Raw genomic sequence first — 27,364 nt, 5'->3', positions numbered from 1 at the left:
TAGCCTCAGCTAAAATATGTCGTTGAATTCCCACACCCTCACTGCTCTCGCTCTCTGGCAATCACTTTAACACTCCCGCTGCTGAACGCCAACGCAAAGCTCATCAGCGCTGGGCAGACTACGAAATGCGCAACGTAACACCGCGTTGCGTTGATCTTCATTATGATGTTTTCGAATGATTCCGCGGTAGACGAAAATATACTAAATGTCTGTACTAACTACGAAGCTTCCGCTTAGCTCAGCTCTGTTCAGCTCAGTATATGGATCGTCGCTAGTACCGCGCACGATCAGTCGCAGTTCTCCGATCAACGCAAGCACTTCGCAAATAACGGTAACTCGCTTAGTAGCTAACGGTGTGCTGGCATCATATAAAAATAAAGGAAATAAAATCCTGCATTTTTTAGGTTAGTGCTCATATGTCTATGCATTTAATGCGACAAGTGCACTCGAGTGTTTGTTTGTGGCAAGCAGAGTACCGTTGATCCGCGACGTCATATGTGCAACGTCTGAGATGGCGCTGACTGCGACGTAAATCACGAAAAATCGCGACTAATTTAAACTCAATTGACCCGTTTTATGAATTTAACGCGCCTATCTCGCGCTCGCCGAGTGTTCGTGTGATTCGTGTGTGTCCGCAGGTTTTTTACTTGCGTGTCGGATATAAATTCGTTACGCGAAATTGAAATAAAATAACGGCAAACATATAGTTTGCGAAAAAATGGTTTCGAATTAAATGGAAAAGAATTTTAGAATTAAGAGAAATTGAAATATGCAGTTTTTATAAAATATTGAAGGCATCCATGGCAATGCAAACAGAATTTTAATAAAGGCGGAAATGCGTTTGTTTGCTTGTTTATTTATTAGCTTCAAGAAAAAATAATATCTGCAATGATACCTCGCAGTTACATATTAAAAATATTTTGATTTAATAATTGCAATTTTTTGTTAATCTTTTAAATATGCAACTCTTTTTTGTACTAGTGCAATTATGTATGCGACATAACTGTTATTTGCTTAATATAACTGAAAAACATATGCATCACAATGCAAATAAATGAAATTAATCGGGTTTTAAGCCGCTGTGTGCAGTATGCAGCACCACGCACGGATTAAAAACGCACTAAGTTTATTCAAAACAAAAAACAATAATTTTTTATATTTTTATTAAATTCAGGTATCTTAAAAAATTAGTATTTTTTACATTTGGCAACTCCTACCATTTGTAACGCGGCAATAACAGTCTTATTCAACCAATTTTGAGTTGTAACGGTTGTTTTAAATATTATATATCTCTTACGAAGCCCAATTGATCGAATTTATTCATCTATATAGCTCCGGTTACACTTATTTGGTGTCTAACGACAAAAGTATGAACGTCTTCAGTCAAGTACTCTCACACCATAAACGAAATCTCAGGCTCTCTGTTTTTTCTGGTTAACGCTTGCTGCCAATATGTGACATAAAAAAGTAAATCGATGAGTATTACCGAGTTTAAGTCTCACCCTCGACATATTTTCTTCAATTATCGAAATCGAAATATTATTACGCCCATACTTTACGTTTCTTCACAACAGTAATTAGAGCATATTATTTTCTGTAGAAGATCATCTGTCTAATCGGAAGTGTTGTGTGTCTTGGCTTAGCATAGAACTTAACCCAGCATAGGGAAATGTACATATTGTATATTGGGTGGTCGAAAAAGTATTTTCGTATTTTGTCAATAGAAGTCGTTGTAGTAGTATAACTCCAGTGTTACCAACCTCATTATGTTATACCATATAGTGTTGGAAAGGTGAGATTTTAAGCTTCATTTGACCAAAAAAAATAAATAAATTTGGAGAAGTTTTTAAAAAAGATACAGATGTTCAAAAATCAGTGAAAATAATGAAGAAATTCGCTATATTTTGAAATTTTCGTATAAAATAGAGCAGAATCCCACGCAAGGCAACAACGAAATTTGCAAAAGACGATGTTGTATCAGCTCGTGTAGTACAACAATGGTTCGTCGTTTCCGTTCTTGAAACTTCGATGTGAAAGATGCACCTCGCTCTGCTTCACCAATCATTGAAAAAGTCGATGGAAATGAGCGCAAAGCCTTGAAAGGTCATGTCGAGTGTTTGGTGTGATTGGAAAGGAATCATCCACTATGAGCTGCTCCAGCTTAGTCGAACGATTGATTATACATTTTATTTAATCGACAAAAAGGGTCAGAACAGAAAGGGATTCGTCTTCCATCAGTACAACGCTAGACCACACACATCTTTGATGACTCGGCAAAAACTGCGAAAGATTGGCTGGGATGTTCTGATGCATTCACTAGCTCCGACCCTTCACTATCGGACTACCATTTGTTTTGGTCATTGCATAACTCCTTTAATGGGAAAAAGTTGGCTTCAAGAGAAGTCTGTGGAAATTACGTGACGTAGTTTTTCGCCGAGAAACCAGAAAAGTTTTGAATAGAAAAATGTATCTATAGGAAAAATGGCAAAAAAGCGTCGACCAAAATGGTACATATTTGGTTCATAAAGTTCTCTCTAAATATCAAAAAAAAATGTTGAAGTTTGATTTGGAATGTGAAAAGACTTTTTCGACTATCCAATATTATCCGTAGAATATCATGTCTAAACGTCAGAGGTGTGGGTCTAAGCTAAGGCTTAGTGGTAGAATCTTACTAATGAAAAGAGTTATTAAAGAGCGAGTAATTAATGAAACAGTTACAAGAATAAAAAAAAAAAATATTTTCATTAGTTCGATGCTAGTTTAGGCCTGTGACACAATAGTTTATAGTATAGTTGCTTTTTCCCGTGATTTCAAGGTTAATATTGTTTGTTACACAAAATTCCAACCCAATTTATCAACAATTAACGTGCCCATATATTAAACAATTAGTATTATGTGTGCTTATTTTGAAGCGAGGGCTTGGAAACAACAACAAAAATCTCATTTAAGCGCTCGAGCTTGACAACAACACTAAACAAATCTCATACAAGTGATTCTTTTGCAGAGGAAATACTTTTGATTTAATTTCAACTAACTAAATAACAACAAAAACATAACCGAAGCACAAGAAAGTTTCCAAAAAATGTGAAAAGTGTAAGAAAGCTACTGCAAAGCGCTGCCAAATGCTCATCTGATTAAAGAGTGCACATAAAAAAGACGCCCAAAGAGACACAGTAAAGACAATACCCACATACGTTAATAAGAATTCAAGTGATAAAAGAAACAAAAACGCAAAGTAAATAATTCAATAAGAAGATACAAATAAGGCGAGCAATCCGTGCTATTAGCTGGACCTGCCGTCTCTGTGCCACTGCCATTGCCGTCGGTCACGCCGCCCAGCGCGTCAGCTATATGAAAGAGAAAAGGCAAAGCTGAGTGAAATGACAAACCGCAAAAAAGACAAGCATTCGACAATAGAAACAATAGCAACAAAAAGCGGCACAATGTCAACGGCTTCGTCCGCAAGTGAAACAGACGCTACAATAATGAACAGTTGCTTATGCAATAACAATAGCGCTGATGCCACGTCAAGGCAGCAAAGCAACAACAACAAGCAAAACGACACAAATAAAACGTGTAATAACAACAAACCGGCGAGAGCGCCACTTTGCCGCCCCGCCGTGGTTGCGCTCGCACTGGCGCTGCTCTGCTTGATTAACATATCCTGTGCGTCGTGCGCGCGCGATCATCTGCACAAGCAGACACATCTGGAGGCGAAGGTTGGCTCGCATGTGGTATTCAATTGCCCCATTAACTTTCCGTACGACGTGCCCATCGAGTACGTGGTCATCTGGAGCAAAGAGGTAAGCAAATACAACTAAAACGAGCAAGCTAATTAAAATCGTGTTTTTGTTTGTAGAGCAGGCTTTTAGTAACTAATATTACGGTAGATCATGTGCGAGTGTAATTATAATGAGAATCATCTATTAAATGTATGGATCAGTTTAAGGTTTCGATTGACGGGACACAAATAATTATTTTTACATTTTTTTTTCATCAAAATTTTTATCCAAAATATTTGTCGCCATTTGGAGATTCCAATGATAGCCAGATGCTTCTCCCTCTGGTCTTTCCAACGAAGTAGAGGTCTTCCTCTTTCTTTGCTTCCCGGCGGATACTACGTCAAATACTTTCAAAGCGGGAGTGTCTTCATCTATTCGGACGACATAATCTAGCCAGCGGAGCCGCTGTCTTTTAATTCGCTGAACTATATCAATGTCTCATACAGCTAATCGTAAATCCACTTATCAAATGTTATCCATGCCTCTGCACCATTTAGCAGAACGGGAACTTTACTTCTTAATTGCCTGCTCAGTCCAAAGTAAGATCTGTTGACAAGAGTTATTCTGCGTTGGATTTCAAAGCTGACATTGTTGTTGGTGTTTATACCAGTTCTAAAATAGACAAAATTATCGACGACTTTGAAGTTAAGACGGTCAACAGTGATGTGGGAGCCAAGTCACGAGAACTACGATACCTAGACGAAACGGATATAGACAGCTGGGTGCCTGGTCAAAAATTTAAAATCGATGAAGATGTGGTGTATGTCTTTAAACTTTTACACAATTTGCTCGATTTAAACTTATTTGTGATGTTGAGGAAGGTTGTTCCACCAAGCGGGGATTACAGCAATAAAATAAGGACTTAATGTTCTGGCAAGAAGTGTGCTCAGAACAAAGAGTATATTTATTTCATGCACATAGCCAACCAGCTTTGAGACTCTTGGGGTTTCGTCAAATATAGTAAAAGAATAACCTTGACCGCTTGATCTATCTTGCTATTTCAGGATAAACCTGCAAAGGATTCCAGGACATAGTGCTATTCCTGCTAACTGTGATGTCGATGAACTAGATATAACAGGCACCACGCTACAGCTAGATTTTGGAAAAGAGAAAATGTATATGTCTTGGCTGCATAGCCTAGCGAAACGTAACCATGTGGGTGCCTGGTCACAAATGTATAATCGGGAATGAACTGGCTAATGAGCTCGCCCGCTCTGCAGCATCCACTTATATTGTAGGACCTGTTCTCATACCATAAAAAAGCTCTCTTGGAACAAATTCAGACTACTTGTCGCATTCTATACTGGCCACTGCAAGCTAAGAAAGCGCTTATACAACAAGAACCTTGCTTCTTTCGTAAATTGCCGGTTCTGCGGGAGAGAATCTGATACACCAGAATACCTGCTAATAGATTGGACAGAAGTCTGCAGTCGCAGTTTCCAGAACCACGAATCCATGTTTTCTAAATAGGGATCACAACGCTTCGCTAGCATCCAGCAGTATATTGGACTTTATCTATATGCTGGGGAAGAAGAGAGCAAAATAAACCAAAAGTCGCGATGTATTCCTCGTTTATCAATGTAATATAACCCAATGTGTCTCTAGCTACTTGTAGATACTCAATCGAAAAACATATTATATATACAAATATAGCTGAGTCTCGATGGAGTCAATCCCTAAATTGCTCAACAAACAGGCAAACGTGGCATGAATCGAATATGGGTCGCACATGCCGACAATTGAAATTCAAAAGGTATGACGTAATAACTCTGGTGGAAGTGCTAAGAGCTCACTTCCTAATTGGCAGAGGTGCTCGCAGGCCTGGTGCAGCATAAATCAGCTGTTCAAGAAGAAGACTAGAGTTTAAAGCAGCTATTCGAATGGAAAGCTTTTCATAGGAAGTGAATCGCAACAGTCGATCAAAGGCTTCTTGATGATATTTCGACGGCTGCACAGGTAAAACTTTTCGTACTGATGAACTTCATTGGAGGCATGGGATGGTTTAGATAGGAGAATGAGTGAATTTTAGTCCCTGAAAAATATTTCCAAGAAGTTGAAAATTACAACAAAAAGTCCTGGTGGTTTCTCAATGGACCTCCTAAATGTATATGTGCGTCGTCCGATAGCCACCCACCATTATGATCTAGTATAGTCAGTATTTGCTATATCATAGTTAAGAATATTAAATGAGAAAGTTATACGAAAAAAATTAGGAATGAAAGGGAGCTCTGATACAGCTTTTGAAAGCAGGAACTATATTAAAAATGGAGAAAATACTTTTTTCTTAATTACTAACCTTTGATGCAAATACTTAAGCAATAATCGTCTTTGAAGGAAGAGTTTGAAATTCTAATATTTTTTTTTATGATGAACTCATGCCAAAACGCCAAACACTAAAAGCTCTAATCGAAAAGCAAGCATGCAGAGTAATTTAATTGATCAGCAAAAATTTAATTGATACGCTAACACACCGTTAGCAATCCACTAAACTAACATGCAAATTTCATAAATTTATTTATAGAGTGTGTGGCGCTGTGTCATATAAGCATGAAGGCACATGCAAATATTTGTGCGGCTTTCTATTTTTGCAATTGAATAGCAATACATCTGTTCAACTAACTATTTACTTACACATAAAGTATGATGGCATACACATATGTATGTTTGTATGTAAGGACAGACAGTTCTTATAGCGTATATATTAAAGCCATTTGTGTTGAACTGTGTGGCATCAATCATTCTTTGCTTCGGTGTGACAATTTAATTAAAATCTGACATATTGATAATGAAATACGCAATTTTACAGTTATAACGCCAATCAACGAGTGCTGTTAGTGTTGATTGAACACCTACATACATTCCTACGATGGCATTTATGAGCGTGGGAAAGTCCAATAAAGCCGCTTCAAGGGTTACAAGCTAAATTTGTAGGCGCAGCTTGCACAGTTACTCAACAAACAGCTGTTCGACTATTTATAATTACGATTATTGATGATTATTGACAATAAAATTACTTGCAATTTAGTAATTTGTGGCACTCCAAGGGTGCAAGCAATTCAACTAAACCGTTAAATTATAGCTAAGAACAAGTGAAGATTTTCTATTATATAATAAATATTATTTTTTAAAATATTACTATTTTCCATAAAAAATATATGTGCATAATACGAGTACTTTCATGCTAGATGTTAAATGTTACTCATACGCCATGTACATATTATTATACATATATACAAGTACGTAGCATATCGGACTGGTACATGCAATAAAAGAGAAGAAAAAACTTTAATTTCGCTTGCACCGTAGCTGGGATACCCTTTAGAAGTAATGGAGTTTCCACACTTTAACTAGATCGTCCAGTATGTATGACAGCTATATGCTATAGAAGTTTGATTCAAAATTCAAATATTGTATCGTTGTCCTAGAAAATAATTTCTGGGTAGTCGAAAAATTCTTTTCGTCCACCAATGAAATTTGCGAAGTTTACAGAGACGATGCTGTATCAGTTCGTGTAGCATAGCAATGGTTCGCACGCTTCCGTTCTGGAAATTTCGATGTGATAGATACACCTCGCTCTGGTCGACCAGTCGTTGAAAAAGTCGATGGAATTATAAAAAATATTGACCAGGACCGACACATAAATAGCCATGACATCGCTAAAAAAGTCAACATTCATCTTCCAACAGTTTTGAACCATTTTAAAATGGCTGGCTACAAAAAGAAGCTCTTTGTTTGGGTACCACATGAAATGCCTGTGAAAAATGTAATGGACCGAATTAATATCTGCGATTCTTTGCTGGAAAAAATGAAATCAAACCATTACTGAAGCGTATGTTAACAGGAGATGAAAAGTGGATCAAATACGACAGTAATGTGCGAAAAGATCATGGTCCAAAAGTAGTGAAGCTCAACAAATGGTCGCAAAGCCAAGATTGAAGCCACGAAAGGTTATGCTGAATGTTTGGTGGGATAGGAAAGGAATCATCTACTATGAGCTGCTCCAGCCTGGTTGAACGATTGATTCTACATTTTACTGTCAAGAACTGGTAAAATTGAAGCAAGCAATTGAAAAAAATAGCCAGAACTGACCAACAGAAAGGGCTTCGTCTTCCATCAGGACAACGCTAAACCACGCACATTTTTGATGACCCGGCAAGAGCAGGGAGAGCTTGGCTATGAAGTTTTGATGCATCCACCATATAGCCTTGACCTTGCACCATCGGACTACCATTTGTTTCGGTCAATGCAGAACTCCCGTAATGGAGTAAAGTTGGCTACAAGAGAAGCCTAGGAAAATTACTTGTCGCAGCTTTTTCGCCGAGAAACCAGAAAAGTTTTACACTGATGAAATAAGGTCTCTAGCGGAAAAATTACAAAAGGTGGCCGACCAAAACGGTACATATTTGGTTCATTAGAGTTCATTATAAATATAAAAAAAAGTTGAAGTTTGATTGGAAATACGAAAAGACTTTTTCGACTGCCCAATATGCCTGTATCACTCACTTCAATGAAAGTATAATAATACTCTCGATTTATATGAAACCCCGTATGATTGCCTCACTCCCAGCAAATGGCGTCACTTTCGAACCAAACAGTTTCCGCTTTAAACTCGCTTTTCTTTTAAAGCGAACTTTAGTAAACTGCTTTCCCTTTCCGTCTGCCTATATTTTGCGCTGACTAGCGTTAATCACAACACGCCCAGGCCGGCGAGCATTTAGACAGCGTTTATTAGCCAGTAACTGGCGGCAGTTCACTTTTTGTGCGGCGTTTCGGTCAATATGGGTCATGATGTCATCTCGCATCGAACCGACAAATCAACAGCCGAACGGCGCTCGCCCGCCGCCGCTGCTGACAGTTACTTCAACTGACGCGCGACCAGCCTCAGCGGATTAAAGCGCGAGCAACTGCATTGTGCGTACACTGCCAACACACACACAAGGCCACGCTCACATATGGATGAAATCGTGGAAAAAGTGTGAGCTATAAAAACATGTACGTAGTGTGGGCGGCGCGTGAGTGCTGCAAGGGCAGTGGAAAAAATTAATCGTCAATTGGCAGCGGAATCAATGAACCGACGTGCGAATATCGACACTTTGTGAAATGTGGAGCACTCGAATTGCTTTTACTTTTGTGCTCGCAGGCACAAGCTGCACGTCAGTGCATACGTATGTACCGCTACGTGGGCGTGTAGGTGTGTGGAATTGCTTTTCACCGTTTTTGCACTTGTGTTTGTAATTAAGGTTCGTTCGCTCGTTTGTGTGTGTGTGTGTGTGCCACTTAATATCGCGTTCACTTTTTCCGTTGCTGTCATGCAGCTGCCGCAAATTTAATGATTTTTTGTTTAATTTAATCCACTAATTGGAATGAATTCAGCAACAATTGCCAAACGCTCTTTTCTTTATTTATTTCTATTTTATTGGACAGGACAGTTCGTTGGGTGAAGATACATGGATGCATTATATTGACTGCCAAAAAACTAATATAATTAAAGCTAAATTATTCCTCAATATTAATGCGTAAATAATGTCAGCGAAAGTATTTGAATCTGAATTCCGCTAAATATTTAAATAAATAAAAAGTGAATCGCGTTTCGAAATGTTATTGGCATTTATTAGTTTGCTGAAATGGTGGACCAAGCGTTAAATATAAATTCGTAATCTCTTTAGCAACAAATTTTACACGCTGGCAACATCAAATTAAATTTTCGAAAGCTCTGTAGGTGGCAGGTAGGCAGGTTGGCAGGTTGGTAAAAAGACTGTCTGCCGACACCCCTACGCAACAGCCGGCATCCGTGCATGACGGTGGGAGACACGGGTTGTTTAATAGCACCGCCAGCATCACGTTTGTCAGCGCAGCTCGCATCCACTATTTGGCAGCTTCTTTATAAGCTGCTCATTGGTTGGGAGTTGTAGCTATATCCTTCTGAGCGGGTAGGCGGTCTTAATACGAATTAAGGAGGGCGCCAGATATCCGCAAGCTCCGCTCAAGTCTGGGCTATTTAAGAGCAGCAAGGCTGACCCTCGGCACGGAATGCATGACACCTTGATTCAGCCTTTTTTGTGCTCTCAAGCATAGCAATACTTCTTTTTTGAATGTTGTGCTATTGAGAACAAAGGAACACCGAAGTCAAACCATAGCTAAATGCCTCCCAACTGCAACAACAGCGAACTGTTAGCAGTCTGTGCTACTGTGGTATTTAAGCATTACCAGTCGGCACCCTCAGAGAGGGTTTTCGGGAGGATTGTTGCCGATTCTTGAATAGACCATGTCCAGCACGCAGTGAAGAAAATATAGCAGCCTTAGTTGGGAATGTACTGTGGAATGAGACCATGGAGAGTCGATTCGGCTCCATTCGTAGCAACTCAGAGTCACGAAGTCATGTCAATGTAGCTAGGCTATGAAGTGAAAAAGTATTAACATATTGAACGACTTGGCGCATTTCTCGTCGAGATCTTAAATACAGCTTGTGCAAGAACTGAAGCTCTACCTTACCAAGCGACATCGCTTTGCTCTATGGGCTCTTGAAAAGTTCCAGCAAGGTTCGACGTTTTCGAGCCAAATTTTGTTCAGCGATGAGGCCCATTTCCGGCTCAATGGGTATTTAACAAGCAAAATTGCCGTATTTGGGACGAAGAGTCACCTAGAGAGATTCAAGAGCTGCCATTTCATCCAGAAAAAAACAACGGCTCGTGTGGTTTTTGGGCCGGTGGAATCATCGGTGAATATTTCTACAAAAATTATGCCGGTGAGAACGTAACCATCAATTGCGAGCGTTATTGCGCCGTTATAACCGACTATGTGATATCTGAAATTGAAGCTCGTGATCTCGCCGACGTTGAGTTTTAACAAGGCGGAACCGCTTTCAAAACATCGCATAAATCAATGGATTTATTGAGAGAACACTTCGGTGAGCGGATAATTTCCCGTTTTGGGTGGGTCGATTGTAAGTTCAAAAGTCTATGCGGACAATCCCGCTTCGATTCATGCCTTGGAGAAAAGCTTCACGTCAGTTACCAGTCATGTCATTCGCCAGTTACCAGTCGAAATGCAGGAACGAGTCATCAAAAATTGGACTCAATGGGTGGACCATCTGAGACGTAGCCGCGGCCAACATTTGAAAGAGATAACCTTCAAAAAATAAATGCCAAAGAATGTTCTTTCGAATGATAATAAACATTCTCCATTAAATTTGAAATTTCTGTGTTTTGTCTTTAAATAGAAGCATTGACTGACACAATGGGAACAAAAACTTGACTTTATTGATTTGGTGTCAAAGAAGTCGAAATGAAATCAAGTTTTAATTTTAAAAATTTTATGCCGCAGTTGGCCGCTTTAAATTCTGAAATTCAGAAAACTGCCGATTGAGACTCTCACAAGAAACTTATAGCGAATACTGGGGTCTAACAGACCCCAAAAGCTAGACGTAGCGTTCACAAAAGTATTTGTTGTTGTATTTCTACTTGCAATTTGCAGTCTGCCTACAAACCGCAGGCACGCTGACGAGCTGACATTGCCACTGATACGATTTACGATCGGCAATCAAACCGCATTTCATGCTCATCTCATCAGCTCCATCCATCAATACTTGGCGGCAGCTACCAAGTATTGTAAAACACACACTAACACATGCTCTAGAGGTAAATGTTAATTATTTTAAAATAAAAATAAATGCATTGCTAAGCATTTGCAGTTTTCCATAAATAAATTATTATTTCGCTGTTGCAATACTAAACGGCTACCGTATCTATGTGCGTGTGCGCATGTGTGTATGTAAGCTCCTGAAACGTTGTAAATGCTTTGCAGTAATTTTTGCTGTTGTTGTTGTGCTGTTGGTTGGCTCTGTGTCAGTCACTTAATAGTCTAAACATCTGTCACTTGTGAGCAACTATGTAAATTTGTATGTGTGTGTGTGTTTAGGTATGCATTACACAAATACAACAACTCATTCACAGCTGTCAGAATTTGATACGCCATTTGTTGGCAGCTAATTTCTTCAAATTGCAAATTTTTATTTACACATTTATTGGCATAAATTAATGGCAATCATTACATGCCGCTGCTGATGACGTGATCCACTAGCTAAACGAAATGCAAAGTATTTCTGTGCACTTACATATGTATATGTTGTTATGCGCATTTTTTAGGAACTTTATTGCTCGCTGTTTGCATACAAATCATTTTCGACTTAATGCATTTTTAATGCAAAGCGATTCGGTTATTGATATGCGGAACATATTTTCTTAGAATAATCTGTGCTGTGTAAAGTAAACAATTATATATTACTAATGTTATATACAACAACAAGACCTTTTAGAATGCAAATAAAGTAACGCTGATTCGCAGAATTTGCTATTTTCCGCGACTGCGTGCTACAAATTCGTTATTCTTATCATTTCTAATGAATATATATAATAGTTTCCATTTTGTGCTTGTCATAGAAAAGGTAGGGCGTAGTAAATTTTTTAGAGAATTCTCGCTTAATAATGAATTTTCTGTCTAAAAATAAATGTTTTTGTAAATAAAAAATAATAAAGAGCAAATATTTTAATTTATTTATATTATTATTTTATTTTATTTATCTTTAATTTAATTATCTTCGACTGCATCGAAGCTATAACACTCTTCACAATTACAAAATATTTCTTACAAAAACTTGATTTTGATCGGTCAGTTTGTGTGGTAACTATATGCTTTAGTGGTCCGATGTAAGCAATTTCTTCGGATATGGTAAAGTTCTCTTGGACAATAACCCATGCCGAATTTAGTGAAGATTTCTTGTGAAATAAAAAGTTTTCCATACAAGGACTGGTTATTCATCGTTCAATTTAAATAACAGCTATATGCAAATGTGATCCGACCTTAACGATTTCTTCGAAGTTTGTACCGTAGCCTTGAAAAATAATACATGCCAAATTTCGTCAAGATTCCTCTTCAAATAAAAAAGTTTTCCATAGAAGGACTTGATTCCGGTCATTCAGCTTGTATGGCAGCTATTTGCTATAGTGTTCCAATCTGAACAATTTTTTCGGAAATTGTAGCGATGCTTTGAAAAATTAGTCACGCCAAATTTCGTTGATGTACCTCGTCAAATCTTGTTCAGATCGATATCTCAAAAATTGAGGGACTAGCTCGCGTATTTACAAATGGGCAGATTTTTATAGATAAATCGTCTCAGCTCATCATGCTAATCATTTATATATGTATTTTATGAGGTATCCGTTGTTTCCTTCTGGGTGCTACAAACATCGTGGCAAACCTAATACACCCTGTTCAGTGCATAAATCGCTTTTGAATATGTCTGTGTCAAAGGAACCCTTTGGACAGTTCAACAAAAACGCTATTTCTTTTACATATTTTTATTAATTAAGTCCAAAAATAGCGCGCAAATACCACCAGATATACATATAAGGCATTTTCTATACTGAAAGGCAGTTCTGATAAAAAATATACTGTGGGCAAAAAATAGTAAGACTTATTAATTTAAATTTCGCACGAAAACCTATTTCGACCTATTCGTCGAAATACTTTTTTTAGGTTGGTATTACTGTCAGTGATATCTGTGACAAATTTCACATAAAAATAATCATTAATGTTTGGTATTCGCTTGTGTTTCTGAAGCTCAAAAACTGCATTCGGCGATTTTTACGATGATATATTTTGTGGAATCAAAATCAAAAATTTTTTTCGAAAATCGGCGTTGAGTTAACGTCTGGACAACAATGCGATCATCATGTCATGAAACGTATTATTACTGGCGATGAGTCTTGGATCTAAGCTTAGAACACGGAAACAGACGATCAATCCCCCGAATATCGTGGCAAAGGAGAGCAGAAGCCGAAAGAACCACTTAAAATCAGGTCAAAAATCAAGGTAATGTTGACAGTTTTTCCCGGTTATCGAGTTGTGGCGCACTCCGAATACCTTCCGACAGGCCAAACGATGAGCAAGGAATACTATTTGAGTGTTATGCGTCGGCTGCGCGAAGCTATTCGTAAAAAGAGACCGGAATTATGGACCGACAACTCTTGGTTGAGGTCAGGCGTTAATCACAAACAGATTTTGAGGAATAAATTAAGAATTTTAATTAAATGTCTTACTACTTTTTGCTCATAGCGGGACACATACACATATGTATATGTACATATAGGCCTCAAATTATATAATAGCAGCAGACAGTATATATTTTATTGAATAATAAATGTAATGGTATTAAATAATGAGCACAAAAGCGAATTAAAAGTGCTTATCTGCTTTGCCATGTGACAATGCCTGTCAATTTTAATATCGAAAATTAATTAAGTTGTCCTTAAAAGTGCCGGAGTATGTCACACACGCGGCAACAGGCATGCGAAACCACAAACAATTTCACACACGAAATTAATACGGTAAATGGAATGAAAAAATATGCAAATTATATGCGGAACTTTGACAAGCGAGGCAGAAGGATGAGCAGGATATGAGTATATGCAACGTTTAACAAAAGGATGTTTTTTCGGAGTATGGGTCATAGTGGAGCGGCAACTAACAAACCAACTGTCGCAGGGAATACATGTGTTTGACACTTACTCAGCGCATAACGGCAAATTATCAGGTGAAATCCAGTACCAAAACTTCGAACTAAATTTTCTTCTCCTAAAGAACATTATTGGGTAGTCGAAAAAGTCTTTTCGTATTTTGTCAATAGATGTCGCTGCAGTCGTATATCTCCAGTGCTACCAATCACATTGTGTCATGCCATATAGTGAAAGGTGAAATTTAACCAAAAAAATACGAAAAGACTTTTTCGACCACCCAATATTTGAGAGTACATATAAGTAATTATTGCTTTATGCTCATAATTATCTCGTTCGTATTTATGCAAAATCGCATGCAATTTTCTAATTTCAGCTAGCGTTCAGCATTGTTGTTGTTGTTTTTTGGTGGCATTAAATATTCGCATATATTCGCAGCAGCTTTGCGGCTATTAGCCATTTCACGGTCAAATTAAGCGCGCATCGCGAGTGTGTGCGTGTGAACGTAGCCTCAAGCGCACATGTGTGTGCGCTTATGCAGGCGGTAGGCACTTCTAAGGTCAATTTGATCGCTTTTGCGTTATCAACTAATTCAATTTCTCCGCTCATGTGTACAGATTATGCGAGTGCATGCCGACCTACCGTATGTAAATCAGTGCCGAACTTTGGGTGCACACGAAAATTACCGGATAAATCAAGTTATGATTCTAATTTGTTTGATTATGTTGATAAATGTGTTCTTTATTGCAATGCGAGCATAGAAACACTTACCATTTGCTCGCAGTTGGGTGCTGGTGCTCTAACATGTGCTTTGAGGCTTTTAGAGAGAGACTGGTCCGAAAGTAGACAAAAGATAACTAGTTGAAAAATTGGTGCAAAATGAAAGCGGTAGTTTAAGAAAAATGTCTTTTTGTTATTAAAAAGAAATTTTAATTAAAAAGATCTTTAACAAATGATCACTGAGAAGTTTATCGATATATCACAGGTCTGATTATACCGAATATACATATGTACCATAAATATTCCAAGCATCATAATGAAACAAAAAAAAGTTCTTAGCATATTTTAGGACGAGGATGATGGGAAACTTATAGAATTTTGTCTTTGTTCGTCGAGTGAGGACTTTACTTCTCAATTGCCTACTCCAACCGAAGTAGCACCTGTCGGCAAGAGTGATTCTGCGTTGGATTTCGATGCTGTCGTTGTTGTTGTTGTTAATGCTGGTTCTAAGATAGACGAAATTATCTACGACTTCGAAGCTATGACTGTCAACAGTGATGTTTGAGGCAAGTCGCGAGTGCGACGACAGTTTTTTGCTGACAGCAGATATTTCGTCTTGCCCTCGTTAACTACCAAACTCATTTGCTTGGCTTATATGACTTTCTTGTAGTTTTGGTTGCTTCTAGTTATTTTTGTGTTTCCTTCTCAATGTAATCTAAGTAAATGTATACTTCTTTCTTGCTGTTGGTTTTTCGGCTGGGTTGCAAAGGCAATTATTTACTCGTGCAATTTGTTTATTGTCTTTGCTTTTACGAAAAAGCGCAACTAAGTCAATTGAATTCGAGCAATAAGCAAATTTATATCAAATTTGAAAGCGTTCAGATTTTGTGAAGCAAAACTTGAATTTATTACATTCTATTCTCTCAAATTCAAGTCGACTGAATTGAAATGGCAGCAGACGTCCAAAGGGGGCTACTAAAAACGAAAATTTCAAGCAATCCACAAAATGATTCTGGTGGAATATGAATGGAAACCAATATAACAAACTGTTTAAAGAAATCAAAGACGCATGATGGGCATACCGTTCCTGAAAATGTTTGTTTGTTCTTTAGTGTGTCAAGCTGAATTGACTTCACCTCGTCTGTTTGTATATACGGAAACTTGTCACTAGTTTTTGAGATATCGATCTGAAATTTCGCAGACAATCTTTCCTCTTCTAGAAGCTGCTTATTTGCCGAAATGACTGATATCGAACCACTATATCATATAGCTGCCATACAAACTGAACGATTGGAATCAAGTACTTATATGGGAACCTTCTTTATTTGTTAAGGTATCTCTACCAAATTTGGCACAGTTTATTTTCCAAGGTAGCGCTAAAGTATCTGAAGATATTGCTTAGATCGGACCATTATAGCTTAAAGCGGCCATACAAACTAAACGTTCGGAATCAAATCCTTGCATGGGAACCTTGTTTATTTGTTAAGGTATCTCTACCAAATTTGGCACAGTGTATTTTCCAAGGCAGCGCTATAATCTCCGAAAGGTTGTTTAGATCGAATCACTATAACGTAGTATAGCTACCACAGAAACTGATCAATGAAAATCATGAAAAAGATTTTTTATACTTTTTATGCAATAAAAATCCACTTGTTAAGGGTAGTGTAGATAAGGTTCAGCCGAGTTAACGCTTTCCCTTATTTTTGTGTGAGACGCGAGCTTGTAATCCGCGGATACGGCGTGTTGCAAAGCAATGAAATCAAGGGTGAAGTGTATTTTCATCACTCTGCGCTTAAGAAATTGAGGTATATTTTGAGACAAAATACCACCCACCACTAATACAAAAAAAAAATTAAAAGTTGGGAGCGCTCAAACATAAAATCCAAATAAATCAAAACGAAATTACTTTCTTTGAAACCATATAAATTTTCAGTCCTCCTGTGACTGACCTGATCTCATTATTATAGAATAATTCCATTATATAACTACAATGTTGCCTATCTACTTGAACACTACTTGCTGAGTACCTCTAAAATTAGTAAGAAACGCTTTTCAAAACTCCCACTACTTTTTTAAGTACCACAAATTTCCGTTCCGCGTCCTTGTTTCACATCAAAACTCCCTAATTGCAAAATTCGCATGTTTAACACAATTATCTGCTCAAAATTTATTTATGGCCCGAAATGTGCCTTTTCAGCCACCAACAGTATGCCAATCTTTTGCTGGCAGACAACATCAAGGCCGCGCTAACAACTGCTGATTCATCTTGTTCACTTTTTCACAACAAAAGAAATCCATTTTATGGTCTGTTGAGTTTTTCAACGCCTCGCCGCACAAGCGCTCAGCCAATCCAGGCTCCAGCTTCAGCCACATAATTGATACGCGTGCCAGCAGTTTAATGCGCCGCTGCTGTTTTCGTCCCACCCAAAGTAACGCAGTGCTTGCATATTTTATAATTTACTCTACCGACTTCTCCATCACACCGCTTACTATGCACGCGCACGCGAAAGCCGAAATAAAATGCGTGCGAATCGCCCTTTTGATTTGCACATTCCTCATTGATGGATCACTCGTGTGCGCTGCGAATAAAAGCATGTTGAGAAAAAATACACAGAGCGAAAAAATGCAAAATCTGCGCGCCTCCGCTGTTTCACTTGGCAACACAACGGTCGCATTCAATGTCAGGCTAAAATTTCCGCGCGGCCATCGATGGAGGCAGACACGAAGGTGAAGTCAAAGTGAACACACCGACATGCTGATGCACGCGTCAGCATCTGTGTATGAGTGTGTGAATTGTGTTCTTGTGCGCTTCATTCATTGAATATTAGCACAGTAACAATAACAAGTCGCTTTGCTTTGTTGCATACTGTTTGCTACTGCTTTGTTGTCACAATGCGTCAATGTTACTCATACGCCCCTGCCATTGCTGCGGCACTGCGGGCGGTCAATTGAATTAGTGAATAAGCAGGCAGAACAAACAAAGCAACTGACAGTTGGATAATGCACCAGTGGATGTGATGGCGGAAGCAAGTGTGGATGTGTGTCTGGTACAAACAGCATAGTGGAGGCCAACAAAATTTCCATAATGCCCAATCACTATGTGAAATAGACTCATGGCTTTGATACCGTTGCACACGGTGATCATACGCACTCCGATGACCACATGTCTCATATATGTATATATAGCAGTAATTAATTAGCAATGCCACGTGCTGGTTTATGATTTTGTAGCGGAAACATAAATATTGAAGCTAGCACAGGCTCTTATATGCTACTCTCTCTCAGCTAAACCGCCTTTGTACTTCAAAAAAATCTCTCGATTGCCAGAAAAGTTGACTGTTTGAAAGCAGTACAATAATGTTTGTTATGTGTGCCAATTCATATAAAACCAAAATCACACAAAAAGAAAGTATGAGCTAATTCACTTCTTTGGAGAATCAGTCGCCAAAACTTTCACATTATATTTGTTTGGCTGCTATTTGTCTACGACGTGAAAGTGTTGTCCGACAAATTTTTTTATGGAAACGTATTAGATAACGAGTTTGGGTTTTTAATAGAATCAGCGCAACGAAGTCGCTGAAAATATTCAAGAAGTATTTTGAAAAGTCTACTTTATCAAAGCATTCAGTCAAGGTCGTGTATTCCTTGAAAACTTGTCTCATGCGAGTCATGCGGTTAACGACTATAACAACCAAAAAGTTAAAGAAAGAGTTACTGAACATCATTGAGTTGGGATAAGTAGGATAGCATATATTGGGTGGTCGAAAACGTCTTTTAGTATTTCTAATCTAACTTCAACTTATTTTTATTTATTTATAATAAACTTTAATGAAAAATCTGTGCCCATTTTGGTCGACCACTTTTTGCCATTTTTCCGCTAGACACATTATTTCATAAGTGCAAAATTTTTCTGGTTTCTCGGCGAAACACTGCGACAAGTAATTTTCACAGGCTTCCCTTGAAGCTCCTTACTCCATTAAGGGAGTTCTGCATTAACCAAAACAAATGGTAGTCCGATGGTGCAAGGTCAGGGCTATATGGCGGATTAATCAAAACTTTCCAGCCAAGCTCTCCCAGTTTTTGCCGAGTCATCAAAAATGTGTGTGGTCTAGCGTTGTCCTGATGGAAGACGAAGCCCTCTCTGTTGATCAGTTCTGGAAGTTTTTTTCGATTGCGTGCTCCAATATCCTCAGTTGTTGACAGTAAAATGTAGAATCAATCGTTTGACTAGGCTGGAGCAGCTCATAGTGGATGATTCCTTTCCTATTCCACCAAACATTCAGCATAACCTTTCGAGGCGTCAATCTTGGCTTTCCGACCATTTGTGGAGCTTTACCACGCTTGGACCATGATCTTTTCGCACATTATTGTCATATTTGATCCACTTTTCATGTGCTGATACCATTCGTTTCAGAAATGGTTCGATTTCATTCCGTTTCAGCAAAGAATCGCAGATGTTAATTCGGTCCATTACATTTTTTGCAGGCATTTCATGTAGTACCCAAACATCGAGCTTCTTTTTAAAGCCAGCCTTTTTTAAATGGTTCAAACCCGTTTGATGATGAATGTTAAGTTTCTTAGCGATGTCATGGCATTGATGGCTTGGTGGCATTCTTCCCTTTTTAGACAAAAATTTCAAAATATAGCGAATTCCTTCATTATTTTCATTAATTTTTGAACGGCTGTAGCTTTTTTTCAACTTCCCCGAATTTATTTTAATGTTTTATTAAATTTTAAAATGCCTTCCTTCAACTTCTTTGCAGAACAAGAAGATTTTCACCTGGTATGAGGGTGAGTCGACCGCCACTGAGCTCTTTAATGGACGCTTAAATCTAGTCACCAATCATCCGGAATACGGGAAAGCATCTGTTAATCTCACCGCCATACGGGAGTCCGACCAGGGCTGGTATCACTGCCAAATCATCTTCCCTAATCGTACGCCAAGCGTGCGCAACAACGGCACACTATTCCACCTAGCCGTGCAGGGTGAGTATTAGAGAAAGCAAAAACAAAAAAATGCCAACAACAATATAAAGCAAACAAAAGTCGAAAAAGAAATCCAATCATGAAATACAAATAAAGTCGAATCACTAAAATAAATAATGCTTTCACGGAGTAAATGCAATGCGCTGAGGGTTGCAACTGCGGCGTTGACCACTGCAAGCGCGTATTAATAAAATTGCAACAAAGACAGACATTGCATTACTTCGCATTACAAACTAAATCTTAAGCATATGGCAGCAGCAATTCACCTTTTGACCTTTCCATCTTTTGCTTTCGCACACGAACAGGTGGTTCGCTCATAAAAATACCGCCAGTGAATCAAACGATTATGGAGGGTCAGACGGCATTCTTCCATTGTGTAATGAAATATCCCGATGCATCGACCATTGGCTGGTTCAAGGATGGCACGCCACTAGAGGACGTACAGGATCTAATGCGACGCTGTCACACCGGACCCGATGGCAGTCTCAGCATCGATCCGACGATGATGAGCGATTTGGGCGAGTACGAGTGCCGTGTCAACAACACAGAGGGCGAATTTCAATTTGCCAAAGCATTCCTCAACATACAATGTGAGTATGACCTGTGATATGTGCAACCATATGCCCGAGCTGTGGCATATAGCGTGGTATGTATGTACGTTAGACGGCCTCCATGTGAGCAGAGGAGGCCCAAGTGCACGCTCGCATAAAATGACAGTGGACAAAAGCTTCAACTAAGTTGTTTATGTCAGTCAGTCCATGTCTGAATTTTTGTGCATGTGTGTGTGTGGTGGCTCTGCATGTTGCACAGTTTACACAGTCATTGTCATTGCTTACGTTGCATTGCTTTGCAGATAAGGCCAAAGTGATTTATGCACCGCCGGAGGTTTACCTGCCATTCGGACAGCCAGCGGTGCTCGATTGTCATTTTCGCGCCAATCCGCCATTGAAAAATCTACGCTGGGAAAAGGATGGACTGCTCTTCGACTCGTACAACGTGCCGGTATGTAACTTTCGTAAAAATATTATGGAAAATCGTAATTTCTTTACTTTAAAAAAACAAAATGAATTACTATGAAGACAGAAAAGCTTATTTTCATAATTTTTTTTTTTTGATATCAGGAAAAAAATTTTTTTTTTTTAATTTCAGAATTTTTATTTGAAAGAGAAATACTGACTACTCTTTCCAAATAATATGTCATATATTTTTAGTGAGCGTTCTGATATGAAAAAAGATGGCCCAAGAGTTCTCTGCCGATAGTTCCGGCCTCTTTCCGTATTTCTTGTTGGCAGTTTGGCCGGTCGGAAGGAGTTCGCCACACCTTGATAATATAAGAAAACTGTCAACATAACCTTCCTTTTTGAACTATGGTTTTTTCGGCTTCGGATCACCTTTCCTATGAAATTCGCCGATTGATCGTCTGATTCTGCGTCGTATCCCAAGATACAAGACTCATCGCCAGTAATAATACGGTTCATGACATCCTGGTAGTCGGAAAGCATTGCGTCACAGATGTTAACGCGACGCTGTTTTTCGAAAAAATTTAGTGATTTTCGAACCAATCATGCCTTCACTTTTCTTAGGCCCAAATGATCTTTCAAAATGGTTTTCTCTGATCCTTCCCATATTTCTACGATGCCAGTAAGATCTCTGACTGTTAATCGTCGATTTTCAAGAACCAATTCCTTTATCTTATTGACGTGTTGACCACCGTCCTGGACGAGCTTCATCATCAACGCGTTCTCGACCGTTTTTGAATAACTTTTGCTAATAAGAAAACACCTGCTCGCGACAAACAATTATGACCGAAGACCATTTTCAATATTCTGAACGTTTCGCCATCTGAAATTTGACTCCGCACACAAAAACGGAACTTCTTTGTTGAATAAATTCTCTAATCGTAAAATGGGCCGAATGCACTTTATATCATTCAGAATGGCAAGCGTATACTAAACGCTAATGATTATTTTGAAGTGACATTTGGCACAGATGTCACTGGGAGTCATACCAACCCAGAAAAATAATATTTTGACGAATGGGTTTTCGCGCAGTTTAAATTAAAAAGTCTTAATATTTTTTGCCCATTCATGCAATCGCCACCTAATACTTATATAAAAGAGTTCGGTTTGTTCTTTCCTTAAACTCTGCCACACCTTTCATCACATTTTAATCCAGTTCTTGCACTTAGGCCGGTTATAAACAACAACAAAAATCCGGTAGGTGGCGCGAAAGTTAAATTATACCATGATCATATTTCTAAAAATGTCTTCCATAAGTTTCTGAAGACTTGCTGAAAGCTTATGCTCATTTTGTAACAAAATTGAGTTCTGACTATTGCTATTGATATCCAAATGTATTTTTTAAGGTTAGTTGGAGTCAAATTTTTTCTTATCAATATGTTCCACAGTGTAATCCACATATAAAACTAGGAAAAATTTACAGGAATTCTATATTTTTCAACGAACTCAGTAATACTTATTTCTGTACTTTTCATTAATAATAATGATTTGATAAATTCTACTAATTAATTTCTTCTATTTCTTTCCCTTCTTATACGCTTCCTGCAACTATTGCTCACCCAAAACTGCGCAGGGCGTTTTCTACAAAAGCAACGGCAGCTTGTACTTCTCCAAAGTGGACGAGAGCACGGCGGGCAGCTATACGTGCACACCCTACAACGATCTGGGTACGGGCGGACCGTCGCCCATCATTAGTGTAATTGTGTTGCGACCGCCAATATTCACCATAACACCGAAACCGATTTACATACAGAAGTTGGGCGAAACGGCCGAATTGCCATGCGAAGCCATTGACCGAGACGGAAACAATCGGCCGACAATTGTCTGGAGCCGAGTAAGTACAGTCACAATTATGCGCAACTACGTGGGTGCGTGTATTCGGCGTCATCATTCGCATGCCAACCAGCTGCTGGCCAGTAATTGCACGAACTGCAACCGCAGTTCAAATTTCGGCTATTTGTATGAGTATTCCTGCAAATCCAGGTTGGACAAGGTAGCAGTTGTGCGTTGAAAACAAATTGGAAGTTGACTAAAGTTCGTAACGGTGCTGGTTAGCAGGCATAGTAGTTGCCACAATGTGGCACGCTTGTAAGAGCGCAATTTAGAAATGTAGTGAGTAAGTAGTCGGGCGTAGGCCCGGAATGGCATTAGTTGATTGGCTGGTTAAAATTTGATGATAAGATCAATGCAGATCTACAGAGTAGTTTTGGGGCGAAGTGGTTTTGAATGAAGTAGCGAAATGGCGAGCGGGGGCGCCAGAGCTTTATTTGGATGAACATATTGGTTCAAAATATAATATATAGAAATATAATACAGTGAACTCTCTCATAAACGGACACAGGCGGGCCTTTCTGTTCGGTTAATAGAGTTGTGCTGTTAAAAGATTATCCTTAAAAAAGATCAAAAAATGTTGAACCGGCCAATGTACATGTTAATGGAGATGTCCGCTTAATAGAGCGTCCGTTTAATAGAGCTTTCACTGTATTATTGAAGAAGAGCCAAAACAAAGCAGCATTTTCAAATTTTTGGAAAAATAAACAGATGTTTGATTAAAATTTATATAAAAGCAAGAGTAGATGTAACTAAAAGAAGCTTTCGTCTGACAGTTCGATTTATGTAAGCAAATTGGTTCCAAAATTGTAACCGACCAAGGAATGTAATCTCATACACATTTTGCTCTAATCAATTTGGGAAATTTTTAACGCTGTAACAAGTACAATGCGCGATTAATAGGTTAACAGCTATGATGAAAGCTTTAAGAATTTATGTTAAAGTATAATAAAGCTCTTTCTTAAAATCATAAACAACAACAATTAAAGGTTTTTTTTTAATTTGAAATTACAATGAAAACCATTTCTGTCTTCTCCAAATGTCTTTCTTATAATCACCACAATTCTTGAAGTACAATAAAGCTCATAAAAAGCTTCGGAAAATCAATGAAAGTGATTTCAACTGTACGATATATAAAAAATTATAGAAAAGAAAGCTAAAAAAGCATTTTTAAAATTGTTAAAGTAAACTCATCATTAATTTAATTTTATTGCATACAAACACCACATTTCACTTAATTAGACTATTGTGAATATTTAAATGCCGCGCACGAGCGCCGAGCGCCGAGCTTTTCGTTGCCAATCACAGCTGGCGCCAAATTCATTACCTATTATAAGCCTATTTACGCGCCACAGACGTACACATTACTGAGGCATTATGTTAAATACGTACTCCGCACCAAATACCGTTACACACCGCTGCAGCACGGTTGAAACTAGTTCGCGCGGCATTTTGATGCCTGAAAATGTTTTTATTGCATGAAAATCATATCAAAGACACCAAATTTGTATATTTTTTTCTATTCCACACGCATCGCTCTCCTCATACACCACTTCCACCGCTACGCTTTGCAGAAAGATGGCAGTCAATTGCCCGACGAGCGTCACAGCGTCAACGCTGGCAATTTAATCATTTCGAATTTGGTCGAAACGGATCGCGGTATGTACGAGTGTTCGGCCACTAATGAAGCTGCGACCATAACTGCCGAAACGGAATTGATGATCGAGAATATTGCACCGCGACCGCCCTACAATTTGACGGCGAACAGCACGGAAACGGCGATAACGGTACGCTGGCAACCAGGTGAGTTCAAGCGCTGGCTGTAATGCGCCCGTTTTATCGTAGCCGCTAAGCTCCACTTCCACTGTGCCCAGTCAACTCTACACCTTGCTATTGTTACTGCGCGCACTTTGTTGTTTTGGTCGGTTGAATGGGTTTGCAGTCATCGGCATGTTTCTGCTTGATTGACCAAAGTGAGCATTGTTGTTGAGGGCTTTGCTTTGTTGGAGTTTTCGGATTTTTGGCAAATTGTCTGTTTACACATATTGAGGTTTTGGAGGTTCAGTGCGTTAATTTTTTACTTTTTTTTTTAATATAAAAGAAGATTTTTTGTAGAAAAGTTGTCAGCATGACATTTTCGTATTTTGAATTTTGGTAGATTATTGGATGTAGTCGAAAATCTTTTCGTATTTCTAATCAAGCTTCAATTTATTTTTTTATATTTGTAATGAACTTTAATGAACCAAATATGTACCATTTTGGTCGGTCACTTTTAGCCATTTTTCCGCTAGAGACATTATTCCACCAGTGTAAAACTTTTCTGATTTCTCGGCGAAAAACTGCGACAAGTAATTTTCACAGGCTTCTCTTAAAGCCAACTTTACTCCATTACGGGAGCTCTGCATTGACCGAAACAAATGGTAGTCCGATGGTGCAAGGTCAGGGCTATATGGTGGATGCATCAAAACTTCCAAGCAAAGCTTTCACAGTTTTTGCTGAATCATCAAAGATGTGTGTGGCCTAGCGTTGTCCTGATGGAAGACGAAGCCCTTTTTGCTGATGAGTTCTAGCCATTTATTCCCATTGCTTGTTTCAATCTCATTAGTTGTTGACAGTAAAATGTAGAATTAATCGTTGGAGCAGGGTGGAGCAGTTCATTCCTTTTGAACCCCTCCAAAGACTCAGCATAACCTTTCGAGGCTATGCTTGAGCTTCATCACGCTTGGACCATGATCTTTTTCGCACATTATTATCGTATTTGATCCACTTTTCATCTCCAGTTACCATTCGCTTCAGAAATGGTTCGATTTCATTTCGTTTCAGCAAAGAATCGCAGATATTAATTCGGTCCATTAAATTTTTCACAGATAACTCATGTGGTACCCAAACATAGAGCTTTTTTTTGTAGCTAGCCTTTTTTAAATGGTTCAGAACTGTTTGAGATGTCATAGCTACTTATGTCACGGTCCTGGTCAATCTTTTCCATAATTTCATCGAAATTTTCAACGATAGGTCGACCAAACCGAGGATGCGTCTTTCACCACTGATTTTTGAAATGTGCTCAATATTCGACCTTTGGTCGAGGATCAACAAGAGGTTGTTACCAACGAAATGAGTCAAAATTTTTTTCGTCCAAAACTGATTTTCTCTCTCCTCCGTTTTTCTGAACGACAACTTGTGGGTTTCTCAATCCAAAGATACGCCAAGACGCCAAGAAAATACTATGAAGCTTCGAGTCTTTTTTCCCTCTTTCTATTTTGATTTACACATCAAGCAATTAAACCAATTTCTGCTTCCAATATACAGGCTACCTGCGTCCCAATCTGGAGTACACCGTGTGGTATCGCCTCACCGAATCACCAGAATGGCGCACCATGCGCATACTGCAGAAGAACATTATGGAGGCGACAATACAGAATTTGCAACCGGGTCACGAGTACGAGATCATGGTGCTCAGTCAAGACAAATATGGCGACGGCATGTTCAGCAAAACGCTACGATTTTCAACGCAGCGTAAGTTTTGGAGCACATATCAAATAGAATATTATTTACATTTCTGTACTTGATCCCAGCAGAATCGAGCACAGCAACGAACGAGGCCAACATGCTGCTCCAGTCCAATCCGCTGGCGAGCAGCATTAGCGCACCCTACAATCTCACCGCCACGAATAATGTACAAGGTTGGTTGGTGCATTGGCAGGCGCCCAAACGCGGCGCAGAATCGGTGCGCCTCTACACGGTGCGCTGGTGGAAGGAGCCCGAACATTTTCTCATCGGCACCATCGAAACCTTCGACAACTTCTATCAGCTGCGCCATCTCAAGGAGGACGCCATCTTCCAGATACAAGTGATAGCCACATCCATCAATGGCGAGCAAGTGGCAAGTGATGTACTCACCATCGAGGTGCCATCACACCGCAAGACACGCGCCTTGCTCATCGGCAGCACAGTGGGCATTGCGTTCCTGCTGTGCGCCCTGGTCGCGTTTTTATACGTGAAACGCAGTTGCCTGCGACATTTGTTCGACAGCGGCGACAACGATGGCGATGCCAAAGACAGCGAAAAGATGAATAACACCTGAGTATATGAGATCAGCTGGCAGTTCCCTATGCAAGCGGTCGTTGAAGCGAACGCGGTAGTTGTAGCAGCGATGACGAACGAGCCAAAGCCACAGCCATAGAACCCCTCTTCCTCCCACGAACCAAAGCAACACGCCATCAAGTGAGCAACTAGGCTTTATTTATTTTATTTTCTCTTCTAAATAATATCAAATCAACTAATTGTAATTAAAGGAAACCCTTAAAACATATAAAATGTAAAAATTATGTGAAATTATAAACTCGAATGTAAGACATTAACCCAAAAAAATTCAGCAATATTATATTCTAATTTCTAATATAAATGTAAAACTAACTACGGTAAAAAGGTAAAATAAATTATGGAATAAATAAAAATGTTTGCTTAGTTTTCATAGGAGATGTGGGATTAAGTGCTCAGTGAAGTACTCAAAATATTA

The 27,364-nt window shown here is 38.9% G+C and overlaps 1 protein-coding gene and 1 long non-coding RNA gene across 9 annotated transcripts; both read left to right on the top strand.

The window, feature by feature from the left end:
* Positions 1-245: 245 nt before the first annotated feature.
* Positions 246-27,304, top strand: LOC126754260 (protein borderless). Of its 8 annotated transcripts, none has more exons than XM_050466281.1 (9): positions 246-331; positions 3,005-3,803; positions 19,777-19,999; positions 20,305-20,589; positions 20,853-21,001; positions 22,592-22,852; positions 24,423-24,651; positions 26,155-26,361; positions 26,424-27,304. In XM_050466281.1, the coding sequence occupies exons 2-9, from the start codon at positions 3,381-3,383 to the stop codon at positions 26,927-26,929; spliced, it is 2,283 nt and encodes a 760-aa protein (XP_050322238.1). In that variant the 5' UTR covers positions 246-331; positions 3,005-3,380; the 3' UTR covers positions 26,930-27,304. The 8 variants fall into 8 exon arrangements, with proteins under 8 accessions (XP_050322238.1, XP_050322237.1, XP_050322234.1 ...); XM_050466280.1 differs by having other exon boundaries at positions 269-331; positions 2,913-3,803; XM_050466277.1 differs by having other exon boundaries at positions 275-404.
* Positions 24,659-26,058, top strand: LOC126754274 (uncharacterized). The gene is made up of 2 exons (XR_007666277.1): positions 24,659-25,819; positions 25,861-26,058. It is a non-coding gene; the product is annotated as an uncharacterized LOC126754274 (long non-coding RNA).
* Positions 27,305-27,364: the final 60 nt, after the last annotated feature.

This window comes from Bactrocera neohumeralis, chromosome 3 (assembly GCF_024586455.1).
Source record: "Bactrocera neohumeralis isolate Rockhampton chromosome 3, APGP_CSIRO_Bneo_wtdbg2-racon-allhic-juicebox.fasta_v2, whole genome shotgun sequence".
In the NCBI taxonomy this organism is placed as follows: Eukaryota; Metazoa; Arthropoda; class Insecta; order Diptera; family Tephritidae; genus Bactrocera; species Bactrocera neohumeralis.
The sequence above is the reverse complement of the archived record's forward strand: the minus strand, read 5'-3'. Positions and strand labels throughout refer to the sequence as shown.